This window comes from Oreochromis aureus, linkage group 4 (genome assembly GCF_013358895.1).
Source record: "Oreochromis aureus strain Israel breed Guangdong linkage group 4, ZZ_aureus, whole genome shotgun sequence".
Classification (NCBI taxonomy): Eukaryota; Metazoa; Chordata; class Actinopteri; order Cichliformes; family Cichlidae; genus Oreochromis; species Oreochromis aureus.
This window is the reverse complement of record NC_052945.1, coordinates 5,813,493-5,828,167: the sequence shown is the minus strand read 5'-3', so window position 1 is coordinate 5,828,167 and position 14,675 is coordinate 5,813,493. Positions and strand designations below refer to the sequence as shown.

Genomic DNA, 14,675 nt, shown 5'->3' with positions numbered 1-14,675 from the left:
AAGAAGCCTTTAATTGGAGCACACTAAGACCTTAAACGCCTTCATATGTCGATTTATGTATTCATTTGGGACTGATATCTATCTTTCTGCTGAGTATAGACTTTTTGCTCAGAGTAGCGCCTTGCTGCATCCATATTTAAAGTCTGAGGTAAATGTTGAGCCAGATGTTTGTTGTTTAGAGACTGGCACAAATGATCAGATTATAGTCTCTGTGAAGGCCACATAATTAGCACCAAATGTCACAGTCACTAGTCATAAAATTAAAATGTGACCTGGAATATATGATATTAATAAGGAATGATGTAATATAAATAGCCTGTTGGGGCACATGACATGCAGGATGTAGGATTAGAAAGAGAAAAAGAAAACAGATGCAGATAAAAATGAATGCTAACAAACATGAAGCCTATTCTACATGTAATAAATGTCCAAAATAATAAAGATATGAATGGAAATAGGCTCTGCTGGGAGTGATGGGGTTCACCTTTGTCATGTGGAAAACATTAGCAACAAAAACTTTGCCCTCTCCCTCGGCAACAAAGACAAACCAGATGTTGAAAAATGTAGTAAAAGTGCTGCACGCACATGCATTTGTGGCACTGTTTTTTCCTCCGCTTCCTCAAGGAAGATAGAGTGAAAAATAGCTGAAAGCCATCTTCTTTTAAGCGTCTGCTTTGGAGCTTTTAACAAATGCCAGATTTTGGTTTTTCTTGGCTTTCCCTTTTCTGCATTTGGCTTCCTCTCTATTTACAGTAGGAATCATATTAATGATATGGTGAAATGATCAATCGTGCAATTTTGCCCAACAGGCTGAGCAGATTCATTAGTTATCGGTTCACATAAGCCTGTCGAACCTCTTGTTCGTGGAAATCACCATGGCGATGAGTCTTCTGTTGTGGTTGGCTGACATCTTTTGATGTGGCTGTTTTGGCATCGCGAAAATGTTCGAGTGTTGACTCATTGCTGTAGACAGGCAGTCAAGTGTGGTGTGTGTGCATTTTTTGTAATCTTTTATCTCACGGCTTCGCTTCTTTTGTTCACATAACTGCAGTCTACCAGTAACGTGTGGATGACCCACGCAGAGATGGAGTCTCTGAACGCCGCCACCAAGCCCCCGGTTAGTGCCCCAGCCGTCCTGTCTCTGTCTGACAAACTGCCCTTTTATGGTCATGGTTATTTTATTTTATTTATTTTGAATAATGTTGAGCGTCTCATCCGGTCTGAATCACGTTGATGAGTCTCTCCCCTCCCTTCTCCTCTCTCTCCTCGTACTTCTTTTTTTGTATTTCTGTCTCTCTGTGGGCCCAGGCCATAGTGTTGAGCATCTTCTTCTCTCCCTGTTGTTGCCGTTTCAGTGTGAACTGCTTCCAACTAATTACCCGTTCACTAACACACTGTTCCTCCCTTTTGTCCTCTTTTCCCGCTGCTGCTGTTGCTGCTTCCTCCTCTGCTGCTCCTTCACTATCTATCCATTCGTCCACCTTGCTCTTCACCCCCGCACCCCTCTCCCTCACCACCTCCACATCACTCTCTCTGGCTCTGTCTCTCTTCGTCTTCCTCTTCTCTTCTCTCTGCAGGAGCTGAAAGAGTTCAGCTGGGATCAGGTAAGGGATCAGCTGCGCCTTTTTGAAAAAAAGTTCGCACAACATGCTGCGTATTTGTCACTCATTTCATCTCTAACAGCAGTGAGTCATTTGCAGCGCCATCAGATACCAGGCCGAGCGTGAATCAGTGTTGCTCATCTGTGGTTGTCCCCTCCAGATACTGGCCTATGGCGATATGAATCATGAGTGGGTGGGCAACGAGTGGCTGCCCAGCCTGGGCTTGCCACAGTATCGGAGCTATTTCATGGAGTCCCTGGTGGATGCTCGCATGCTGGACCACCTGACCAAGAAAGAGCTGCGAGGACAGCTCAAGATGGTGGACAGCTTCCACAGGTAGAGCTCGGCTTCATAACTCATGCTCTTTTGTCTCGTGTTTACAAAACTCTTACTCTCCTACCTTTGTGTGCATGTGACAAGGGAAATATGAAGGTGTTAAAAGACAATGGTTATGGCATTCTGACAGCTCAGTTGTGTGTCTCCAGGCCTTCTCTGACTTCCCTTTCGAAGGACTGAAAGGGTCAGAGGTGCTGGGTTGTTAATGCTTTGTGAGAGTGGAAACACGCCCTCCTCGGTTAACCTGCCTGAACCCCTGACCCTCTGGCTCTTTGCCCTCTCCCAGGGTCAGCTTGCATTACGGCATCATGTGCCTGAAGCGTCTAAATTACGATCGCAAGGAGCTGGAGAGGAGGAGAGAGGAGAGCGCCCACCAGAACAAAGGTGACCCCTTGTTTCTCTGCCATTATCTCACCTTTCAAGCCCCAGTGGAGGGATGGTATTGTACAGTTCTCCGAGCCAGCAGAACTAGCTAATTCGTTTATTCATGTGGTGCTTTTGTGCTGTTTAAAGCATACCTTAGTGACTACTAAAACCAGGTTATTTGTTTTATTTGACTATTAGTTTTATTGCATTTTTATTGCCTGTGCTATTTCATGTGCCATGCACAGCTCAAGTTTAAGAAGCAAAGCATTTTCTCTTGTGGAAGGGCAAAAATCCCGTGTGTTTCTGGAGCTCATCGTAACCAAACTGGACCAAGCACAAACTAATAACTAGCAGGTTAAATACAGCTTCAAATAGAAACTCGCACTAATCTGGTGGTATCGTAAACATTTAAACTTCTACCAAACATCAATAGAACATCAATCTTATCACAGCGGAAACAAGTTTGTGTGAATACTATGAATACATCTTTTCAGAACCTCCTACATGCTGTCCCTGAGCAGAGAACAAGTCTGACTGGTACTATCTCCTGTTTGGCTTACGTGTTAGAAAAGGCCGCTTCCCACCTGGATTATCAAAGTGTAATTCAGAGTTTATGTGTGAACTTCAATCTTAGATCCTTATACAGTTTTACTTTGCTACCTGCTGAACTAAATAAACATGAGCCGACTGCATGGCTCTGCAAAGGCTGAAAATCACCTGCATTCGCTAATCGAATCTCTGGATTCTGATAAGTTTGTGATATTTTATTTATATAAGCTCAATTTGATCTATTTGTAAAGTTATGATGCAAAATCCAGTTGTGCCCTGTCTTGCATGGGTAAAGAAGCTTTTCGAGAATTCTTTGGTTCCCATCTTGATAACTTCTATAAAGGGTCAAACCGCACCTCTGGTAAACACTGTGATGCATATCCGTCCAAAATCTTTTGAGTTTTTCTGATAAAGAACAAACCAACAACATTAAATAAACTGGAAGAGGTAAAGATTTGTACCTTATATTTATATTGATACTGATCAGTATATGTTTTTAATTGTTGTTGTTTTTTTAATTCTAGTATTTTTCAACCCAGCAAATAGCAAAACCCCACCCAATTTACTGTCTAAAACACAGAGAAATAGCAACAAGCACCGGTACCCTGGATATTTTATCTGTTATTTTATCTATTTGATCTGTTTTCAAATGTCATATATCACCATGTTGTATAGGTGGCTGATCAGTTCAAGTCATAGTTTTCTTCTGTCTGAATTATTTTCTCAGATTTGATTGCTTCACCCTGTTTCAGTGTGTTAATTATGTTTGGTTTTGACCTGCCATCAGTCTACACTGCCAGCACCCTTTTACCAAACTGCCTTGCATCTCTGCGGACGGTTTCCATACTCTGCAAATACGAGTTTCATCATCCTCATAAAGGAGTAATAAGATTATGTAATGTCCGTAAAAAGATGCAGTATTTGAGAAGCTAAAACATTCAGAAAACAGTTTTTAATGACTAAACCTTTCCATTCTTCACAAGTTTGGGGGTTTTAGAATTTTAGCAGGGAAAGTTGCTGTACTGCTTTGAACTTTCGTCAAAACTCTTTAAAGTAAGCAGATGTAAAAAAGGAAAGTCTTTACAAGTAAACTATAAAAATACTTTCTTGCATCAGTGCTGGCATGTAAAAAAAGTGAAACAAAAAAACCCTTAATAATGGCTATTTTCTTTGATTTCTCACGTTCCTGGGAATTCCTGTGTTTAGACCACCCATTGTTCTTTCCCCCCCCTCGTCATACCTAGAAAAGATTATAAGCCACAACCTTCTAGCTCGGCTGGATAATGATTACATAAATGTCAACACGTTCGGTCATTAAACAAACCCAAATCTCTCGCTCTCCCACTGCTGCGCCTTGAAAAACACATGTTGTGCATTTACAGTCAGTTCATCTTGGCCCTCTCCCCAGAGGAATCATGCAGATGAGGAAATTAGCGTATCTGGGTTTGTCTGATGATAGGCCTGACCTGTGTTGTCCATGTGCGGAAAATAAATCAGTTAGTCAAATGTTTCATTATTTCCTCTGATCGCTGACCCTTACAGAAGATGGTTAATAAATCTGAGCAGCCCTGCATGTGTTTATGTATCCAAATTAAACTAAAGGAAGTGACTTCAGTCTTAATAAAGCTTTAAAAATAGTGTGCAGACAGCTTTCTGTTTGCAGATGAATGCCTCTCCTCCCTTCCTTTCACCTCCTCCCTTTCTCTTCCTAGATGTGATGGTATGGTCCAATGAGCGTGTGATGTGCTGGGTGCAGAGCATCGGTCTGAAGGAGTATGCCGACAACCTCCGGGAGAGCGGCGTCCACGGGGCTCTGCTGGCTTTAGACGACACATTTGACTACACTGACCTGGCCCTGCTGCTGCAGATCCCCAATCAGAACACACAGGTAGTGAATTAATTGTCGATGCACATCAAGAGAAATGTCTTTGCATCAAAGCCTGTTCCTACTTCCAAAGACAATTTATCAGATATTTTGCACTTTAAGATCCCTACAAACTTTTTTAGATTCTGATAATTTGAACAAGTTTAGCCAGTTCTGTGGTATTTACCCTAACTCTAATCTGAGTTATACAACAGGCAGCACAGTGGCAGAATTGTTCACACTGTTGCATCACAGAAGGAAGATTCTGGGTCCGCCTGGGACTGTGTGGAATTTGTATATTCGCTCTGTGACTGTGTGCTTTCCCTTCGGGTATTTCAGGCTCCTCCTGCAGTCTAAAGGCATGTAATTTAGGATAATTAGCCAAAAAGTTGGCCACTGTTAGAAATGGTTCACTGTATCTCTGTGATGGACAGGCGACCTGTCCAGTGCGTACCCCACCTCTCACCCTATGACAGCCGGGGTTGGCTCCAGGCCTGCTGTGACCCTGAAGTGTTTGTGATAATGGATGAATTTCTATTTATATGGCAACAAATTCCTAAAAACCGAGCAAAAATGCCTTTCCCCAACTGTAATAGTGGGAACTACTGCAAAGGAAGTTTTGAGTACTTTGACTGGTGTTTATCTTTCTATCTGGAAGTCATTGGACAGACGTAGTCAACACAATGATGTCACACATCTCCAAGATACAGTCCCAAAACATTTACAAGTTTGGAGTTGAGATCAAAATGAAAGAAAAGCTCAAAGTTGGGTGTGGTACGACCCACGTGGACCGAGTGTTCGTTGAAAAAGTAGTGTTGACTGCTGAAGATGAGCCTGAATGCCAGCATGTTTATATATGTGTGTGAGTGGTGTGATCCCATCGCAAAACACAAGCCAAAGTACTCTAAACTGCGATTGTACGAGTCTGCAGGACCACATTTTGCCATGATGACACACATTCAAAGCAATCCCAGTTATGCTATCGCACCTGTAACAAAGGTTTGATGTGTAGCTGTATCCAAAATTCTTCTTGCTATTGCAGAAATGTATGCAAAAAGGGCGTATGTATGTAATTAGATACACCATTGCACACTTAGATAAACATATATAAGAAAATTAGTGATATAATTTATGGGTGATGGTGGTTCAAGAGTTGGCAGTTCCTCTTGTAATCGGAAGGTTGCCGGTTCGAGCCCTGGCTCGGACAGTCTCGGTCGTTGTGTCCTTGGGCAAGACACTTCACCTACCGCCTACTGGTGTTGGCCAGAGGGGCCGATGGCGCGATATGGCAGCCTCGCTTCTGTCAGTCTGCCCCAGGGCAGCTGTGGCTACAACTGTAGCTTGCCTCCACCAGTGTGTGAATGAATAGTGGAATTGTAAAGGACTTTGAGGGTCTCGAAAAGCGCTATATAAATGCAATCCATTATTATTATTGTCTTTAAAAAGATCTTCTCAGCCTCTCTGTCTCAAATAGAAATACGTATGTTATGTCTAAAAGTGTTTAAAATGACAAGTCAGGAGTTAAGTGCAGAGGTTGTTCCTTTTGCACTGAAAATCCTACAGTATTGTTATAAAATAGGTATCATGTTCAAAGAATTAATGTATGCCAGCATAGCAGAGCAGCCCTGATGTGAAAATACATCATCTGCAGAGTCCAAGCTAATCTCCGAGTTCTCCGTCACCTCTATCCTGCAGGCCAGACAGCTCCTGGAGCAAGATTACAACTCCCTCATCTCCATGGGAACTGAGAGACGGCCCGATGAGGTGAGCATGCTAATCTTTCTTTAAAAAAAGAAAAGAAACACCCATGTAGAATACAAAGGTTGTTTGCATGAGGATCCATCTTAAGGCTCACGACATGTGTCTTGCTGACAGGATGGGACTAAGACATTCACCCGCTCTCCCTCCTGGAGGAAGATGTTTAGGGAGAAAGACCTGCGGGGCGTGACCTCTGACTCTGCCGAGACCCTGCCTGCTAACTTCCGTGCCTCAGCCATCTCTACACCCTCCGTTACCCTGAGAAAGGTTCAGAGTGAAGGTGAGTATGACCCCGTGACCTCTGAAACATTTGCTGTCACCTTCGGATTCGTTCAGCTCTTTTGAGCCCTCGAGTCGTGTCACCATTTAGAGGACGAAACACTTAATGTTCTCATTTCCTGGCAACCAATTACTGCAGTTTAGTCAAAGCTCCTGGCATCTCAGAGATTTGCACGAGGTGATTTCTATTTGGAGGTTTACAGGAAGACGACAGGGAGACCAATCTCACTCCCGACTCCTTATGTTTTACTCAAAATGCAATTTTCTTTTCAAAAAGCTCACCAAACAACTGTTGAATATGAAGATAAAAGTCAAAACAAAGCAGTGAGTGAAACAAACCACAGTTTAAAATATGTATTATAAACATCAGTTAAAGGTTTACCGTAACCACTTCCAGGCAGTTGTTTACAAACCCAATTAGTAAGCATTATTAATTATCCGTCATTGTTAACGATGTTAAACCAAAGCTCAATTTACTTTTATTAATGATGGTTATTATAAAGCACCAAATTCTTGCATCTGTAATCTCAGGGAACCACACATAGCAAGGTCATATCCTTACATTTAAACCTAACAAGTCCTCCTTGAGCAAGTGTCTGGAGACCCTTCTTAAAACTTCCTTTTAACAGGAAGAAACATGAAGTGAGGGTGTCTGCCTTAAAAGGTCAGTGTGAGGGAAGAGCAGAGTGAGAACGTCATGAAGAGCGTTTGAAAAACTGGGGCAAAACTTTGGTTGTAGTGAGGTAACAGTGCCAGGTCGGCCCAGGTGAAACGGTACCGTAGACCTCTTAAGAAATGAGCCGTGTGTTTACATTTGTAATTCTTGGAAATGAGCCTTGAGCTGAAAGATTTTTCTGCAGCCAGAATACACCGGCTGTTATATAAGATGCTGCTAATGCACAAGCGGCAGTTGGTTGTTTTCATGCTACTCTGGTATTAGTTTGCCAGTGGAATTTTGTGTTGCCTTCAGTGGAGGAACTGGCAATAACATGGAGCAGACGCTTCAAAGTACAGAGGAAGACTATTTTCCCTCATTCCTCTTCTTAATAGGAATGCCTCTAGAAGGTCAGTGCTGTTTAAAAGACTTTGCAGTTATAATAATAACCCCCTCTGTGTCTCGGTTTCCAACACAGCCAGCTCTGGTGCCCGGGGTGAATCTGCCTCAGTGAGGACGTACTCCTGTTGAGTGGCTGAGGTGAGAACCCTCCGACTTATTAATTAAACAGTCTGGTAGCGTTTCATTCATGTGGGGTTTCATGACACAAACATTCTCTCTAAGCTTCAGAGATAGCTTGCACATGTGTCCAAACTCTCCCTTTTTTTTGAAGTCTTTGTTTTATGTATTTGTTTGTTGCAGTTTGGGATTTTTAAAGTGCTTGGTTTGGTTGGTTGGTGGGGTTTGAGCCAAGTTGAATTGAGGCCACAGAAGCAGTGACGTGGCAGTAATGCTGTTTCTCTCCCCCCAGGGCGCTGACAGGATTGTGACTAGAGGACCCTCTCGCTCATCCACAGAGAAAGAAGCAATGAATATAACCATTTAACTTTAAATAAATCTTTCAGTCTGACCATTCTGCAATAACAGAAGAAAAGAAATAAGGGGGAGATCAAGAATGTATTTTACGACCAGACTGCGAAGGTTGAAATGGATACGCTGTTTTCTCCCTCTGTCTCTCACTACCTGTCTCAGCTCTTCCTCTCTCAGTGCGAAGGGTGCGAAAAGGACAACACCGGTGTCGGTTAGAGTCGGTGCCGTTGCGCTGCGTAGGTCTCTCCTTTCTTCATTCCTGTCCACGTAAAGTTAGCAGAGTTGGCAATATCAGGGCTCATTTTCCTACCTACAGAAAAAAAACACTTGCTGCCATTTATTGTCTTACAGTTTGAAAACAAGTAAATGTGTCGCCTTACAACTTCTGCTCAACAACAGGTGTTTTATAACGAGGGCCGGGACAGAAAGTAACCTCACCGTAAAGTCTGGAGAGGACCAAGAGGGTGTTAAAACTGAGTGAGGACTTGAAGAGGAAATAGCTAGGTGGATATAAACGTGTCATAAACTACACCGGTGTTCTCCTTTGTACTAAAGGGCTGGCTGGTGTCCAGTGTCAGCCATTGTGGCTCTTTGTTGGCTTCTATGGTCCTGTCAGGGGTGACTAAGTATCCCCTATTGGTTGCGGTGGTGTAGTAAAATCCATCTGAATTCAGACCACCATTTAGCTCCGACCACATCAGAGGGACCCTCCTCACGGCTTGTCTATTGGGGCCTTGAAAGCCGATAAGCTGAGTAATCTCTTTTGAAGGGAGTCCATTATAGAGATCAAAGGCACAGAGTTGCATGGGACAGTGTGTAGCAAGGCCATAGAAGCATTGTGTTCATGATCTCATGATGTCAATGGCAGGAAGTCAATTAAGTTACCGCTGGTACCACTTTCTAAAAAAGATGTTAATAAGTTTTTACAAGGTTTGGCTTTATTGATGTTAAAAGGACACTCCAGTGATATTTGTTTTTTACTTTCAGTGGGGTACCGCTCAGACTGTGGAAACAGTTCCGCAACAGCATTGTGGTTCTGGTAGGAGCCTTTTTAAAGTTTGGAAAAGAAGTGATACAATCTCTGCTTCAGTATGAGATTTACATTTTTAATATAATCTATAAGTGTGGAACAAAAGAAATGAGCAAATGCAATCTGGGCACTTACCGGTCAGTCTGCTAACTTAGCATTTTGGGGCAACAGCAAGTTTTTATGTAGCCTACAGATATCTGGGCCAAGACTGTTTATCTGCATGCAGGCAAACCTGCTCAAATGTGATTAACAATGTAACTCTGAATGCAAATGGAAACCAGAAAGCTTCTTGTAGCAAAAATCTGGTCTCTACTTACGTACATACAGACATCTGCTTATAGAGACTGGTGTAGAATCATTTTATACCTAGACCTACAGTAGAGCCTCTGCTAGTGACAGCGTGTCAGAATATAGATCTAATAAACATTAGCGTCTCGTCTCAACAGAGCTGTAACGTTCGATAGCTACACATTCCTCTGATTGGTGGATGTAGACAGGGCAAATAAAATAGTTCCTACATAAAACTCAACAAAGATTGTCGTGAGGAGATCGAGTGCTATCAATTTCAGCTATATTCAACAGAAGCTACACATATCGACAGGCAATATCTCCAAAACTGAGCAACTTACACCCAAACATTGTGGACGGTGGAAAGCTTGATTTTTAGGTGAACTGTTCCTCTAACCAAATATAATCTTTCTAGTGACTGTAAGACTGAATTAAAAAGGAAAGGAGGATTATTCTAGAGGCGAATATGCACCGGAAAAATCAATTTTTCAGGAACTTGCACCAGAAAGTTCACCTTTCACTTAATAATTCAGTATCTCATTAGTGTCCTGTACATTGTTATAAATATTAATGTTTTACATGGAAATAATGCCATTTATTAAAAAACCTCTAAGCCATTTCGAAACTATGTCTATCTAGAAAGTGGTACCTAAGTTTAGAATATAAAGCCAGACTCCAACGCAAAATCCTCAGTCAGCGTCCACGGTGTCATTATGAGGTTTGTGACTTGTAATCATCAGCTCAGGGTCTTGGGTAATCCTGATGATGGCAGAGGCAACAGAGAGACAAAACAGCAACTGAAAGGGAGGGAAGAAGAAGAAAACAAAAGAAGAATGGACAGAAGCCGGTCATTTTATTGCACACAGAAGCCATAACAGAAATGTAGAGCGCTTTCTGAGGGGGTGGGGGTGAGATCAGAGAGAGGCCGGATGAGGTCGGGGCGAGCCCGAGGAAGCCCAGGAAACAAAACCTTTAGCCTCTGTGTTTACGATGCATGTCAAACAAATGACAATGACCTAAAAACATTTTTTTGGTAGTGAAGATGATATGAGGTGTCGTTAAAAAATATATATCTGTATGATAAACCTACAGGGGGTGGGAGCCTGGGGATCAATTTGTAAAATGTGTGTATTTTTTTCAGTTGTATTTTTTATTTTTTACAATAACTATTTATTTTCTTTAGGTATGTATTGGATAAATGTATGTACATGTTCTGTTCCTTCTTGACTTCATTTGAACTAGTTTTAAAAGTAAATATGAAACATTGAAAATGGTCATTCAAATACGCTACTGTATGTGTACATTTTGAGAACAAATTGTGCAATGATTTAACAGATTTCCATGATTAAAGTGATAGTAATACAAATTGAAAAAAAAATCATCTGGAAAATAAAGAAAAATGATGATGATGATGATGATGAAAATGGTGATGTAAAAGAAAAAAATAAATAAAGCGATCCAGGTGGATCTGCTGATCATCGCAAAGTTTTCCTGATTTTCCTTTCTTCAGTGATTTCTTTAGATGCGGCACTACAGGTAAAAATTTTAGGATTTAAGAAGTTGTTTTGCTTCTTCTTTCAGAGTTGAGGGAAAATACACATTTAGTTTGTTTCACTTCACTTTGTATATGATTGTAAATTTTATTAGATATATCTTTTGCACTTTGCAAACACCCAAGTACTAATAAATAGATTGCTATACATGCACTTATTTCCTCACGCTTGGACTAACTCACTGTTTATGTGTCTAAGCAAAGGTGATCTGGATCGTCTGCAGGTTGTGCAAAACGCTGCAGCTAGGCTTTTGACTAAATCCTCTAAGTATTCTCATGTGACACCATTGCTATCTCAGCTACACTGGCTTCCAGTTGAATTTAGAGTACATTTTAAGATCCTGGTCTTGACTTTTAGAGCTTTGCATGGACTGGCACCAGCCTACATCTCTGATCTGCTACAGCCCTATGTCCTTAGCAGGTCCCTGAGGTCATCTGATCAGGGCTTACTTGCTATAAAACAGAGTAAGATGAGAACTAAGGCTGATAGAGCTTTTGCCACTGTGGCCGATAGGTTGTGGAACTCTCTCCCCCAAACCTTAAGAACTGTGGACTCAGTAGTTGTTTTTTAAAAAAAAAACAACTCAAAACTCACCTTTTTAAAACTGCTTTTGATAAATTTTTGCCAGTTTTATATTGTCTGTTTTACCTTTTATTATTTGTTATCTTATGTGCAGCACTTTGTGACTCTGTCTAGAAAGGTGCTATATAAATAAAATGTTATTTATTTATTTAATAAGTATACCTATTAAAAGTTTTCCGAAAATTTGCCAAACAAACTAACAAAATAATTTAAACCAGCTGGACTTAACTGGGAGGTTTCACAATGATTTTTTTTTTTTTTTACCAACAAATGCAGTAAAACCTGAAGAATTTAAAGCTGCAATACATTTAAAGTACGTTCTCTCAGTTTTTTGCTTGTACTCTCCACTTTAATAGCGCGTACATCCACCAAACTTTTCACTGTTATTCTGGTCAATAAAGTTTTTTAAGAAGTTTTTTTTTTTTTTTTCAAATATTCCTTAAAGTCTGATTGGAAACTTTTCGTCCTTAAAATGTGATCAAATGAACTTTTTCTGACTGTCAACAGCATTTTCTAGTGTACACCCAATGGGTACTTTGTTAGGTATACTTATTCAACTGCTCATTAACACATATATCTAATTAGTCGATCAGATACTAGCAACTCCATGCATTCAGTCATGTAGACATGGTCAAGACAACTAGCTGAATTAAAAGCATTCTCTCACCCATATTCACTCAATATATATTTATACACCATGCATTTAATTATGGGTTATTATTATCTCTGGTTCTCTTCCACAGCATGTCTTTTGTCTCCCTCCCCTCCCTGAGCTTGGTTCTGCTGGAGGTTTTTTCCTGTTAAATGGGAGTTTTTCCTTCCCATTGTCGCCAAAGTGCTTGCCCTTAGGTGTCGTCTGATTGTTGAGGTTTCTCTGTCACATTGCAGGGTCTTTATCTTACAGTATTCAGGCAACTGTTGATGTGGTTTGGCGCTATATGAATAAAACTGAATGGAATTGAAATGGGGAGTATCAGAATGGGGAAGAGGGGTGACTACTGGTTTGAGTAGTTCAGCAACTGCTGATCTACTTGGATTTTCCAAGAGAGAAGATTTTCAAGGGAGTGGGAGTTCTCTGTGTGAAAACACCTTGTTGATGTCAGAGGTCAGAGAACAATTGCAAGACTGCTTTGAGCTGATAGGAAGACAACAGTAAATCAAATAACCACTCATTACAATGAAAGTATGCAGAAAGGCATTTCTGAACGCCCAACATGTCAAACAGATGACCTATAGCAGCAGAGGACCACACAGGGTGCCACTCTGTCAGCTCAGAATAGTAAAGAGGCTCACCAAACCTGGACATCAGAGGACCAGAAAAACATTTGCAGGATCAGAATTTGGAGGCAACACTGTGAAAGAATGGATATATCCTATCTTGCATCATTGGTTCAGGCTGGAGGTTGGGCTCTAATGTTATGGGGGATATTTTCTTGGCAAGCTTTAGTCCACTAAGTACCAACTGAATGCCATTTAAACAGCACAGTCTACCTGAGTATTATTACTGACCATGTCCATCCCTTTTGACCACAGTGTACCCATGTTCTGATGGCTGTTTCCAGCAGGAAAAAGCACCATGTCACAAAACTCACATCATCTCAAACAAAGCTCACTGTACTCAGATGGCCTCCACAGCCGCCATATCTCATCCAATAGAGCCCATTTGAGATGTGGTAGAAGAAGAGTTTTGCATCATGGATGTGCAGCCAACAAATCTGGAGCAAGTGTGTGATGCTATCATACTGATACAGACCGAAGTCTCTGATGAACGTTTCCAGCATCTTGTTGAATCTATGCCACATAGAGTTCAGCTAATTCTGAAGTCAAGCTGGGATCCAACACAGTACTAGCAAGGTGTACCTAATAAAGTGACTGATGAGTGTACAACTGGCATTATCTGATGTTCAGATTTATTCTAGAAAAAAATGCCAATTCAGGCATATTTCTATAGAAATGACCTCACCTGCATTATAACCATAAAATAGCAACAAAACAAAGCTCTACCTCAATGTAAGTAACTTTTTGGTGATATAACTTTCTTTAAATTTTAACAATTGCTGCTGTTTTCAAAAGAAAAATTTAACAACACATATCTCTAAAGGGCGTGCTCTCACTCTGAGCCAGGAGTCTACCTCAGTAGCACCTACATCCACCCAACATCACAGTTTTATATCTGTTTATATTCTAAAGGGATTTTTTATTGCGCGGTTCATTAATGTGTCATTCCGAGCTTGATTTATAGAACGTCATATGTTGTAAAACAGAAACAAAAACATGGTGAGGCTGGCGTTTTCCTGGCTGTTTACTGCATTATATGAATGATGTAGTGATAAATAGATTTTTTTTTTTTTTTTAAAAAAACCTCTCTAAAGACAATGTGACAAGAAAATTAAACTTTACAGAGTATTTGGACTTCTATGAAAGCACGGATTATTAAATTTTTGGATAGAAAATACATGTTTATTATCTTTAAATAGTGCCAGTAAGTTTATTTGATTGGTTTGTGTTTTGTTGTTAGTGCTGACCCAAAGGGTAAATCCACTAATGTTTTTCGACAGATTCTTCACCTTCATGGGGCATAAAAATTGACATTTTCTTGTCATATCTTCACAAATACATATGCAAATAAAATCAGAAAAAATGTGAGATACAGGGTAGATGTTCTCAAGAAACATAAACGTTATTCAGGTGTAGATATCCTATTGTATGTAGGGACTCGTGCATATTGTGCACCTCAGCCTTGTTGGAGGTGTGTAGTCTTGGCTTGCTCTTTTTCCTGAAGCAATTATTTTTAATCAACTACATGTATCTGGATTTATAGACAACGGAACACAGAATAGCCACAATTTTTGCTTGTAATGGACGATTTTTAAATTAGGACTTTACAACTTTTAGGCATGTTTGGAACGTTTCCTCTTACCAGCAGATTTCAGCATAAAAAAAA

The 14,675-nt window shown here is 40.7% G+C and overlaps 1 protein-coding gene across 2 annotated transcripts in view; it reads left to right on the top strand.

Annotated features, from left to right (window-relative positions):
- Window positions 1-11,642, top strand: part of ppfia3 (PTPRF interacting protein alpha 3) — a 36,337-nt gene extending 24,695 nt beyond the window's left edge. Inside the window, exons 23-31 of one of the 2 annotated variants that reach the window (XM_031750968.2) lie at window positions 1,052-1,117; window positions 1,578-1,604; window positions 1,762-1,937; window positions 2,224-2,321; window positions 4,565-4,740; window positions 6,412-6,480; window positions 6,592-6,754; window positions 7,887-7,948; window positions 8,220-11,642. In XM_031750968.2, the coding sequence (XP_031606828.1) occupies window positions 1,052-1,117; window positions 1,578-1,604; window positions 1,762-1,937; window positions 2,224-2,321; window positions 4,565-4,740; window positions 6,412-6,480; window positions 6,592-6,754; window positions 7,887-7,939 (828 nt within the window). In that variant the 3' untranslated portion in view covers window positions 7,940-7,948; window positions 8,220-11,642. Of the gene's footprint in view, window positions 1-1,051; window positions 1,118-1,308; window positions 1,605-1,761; window positions 1,938-2,223; window positions 2,322-4,564; window positions 4,741-6,411; window positions 6,481-6,591; window positions 6,755-7,886; window positions 7,949-8,219 lie in introns of those variants that run through there. The other variant, XM_039610571.1, reaches the window with a different exon arrangement.
- The last annotated feature ends 3,033 nt before the right edge of the window (window positions 11,643-14,675 follow it).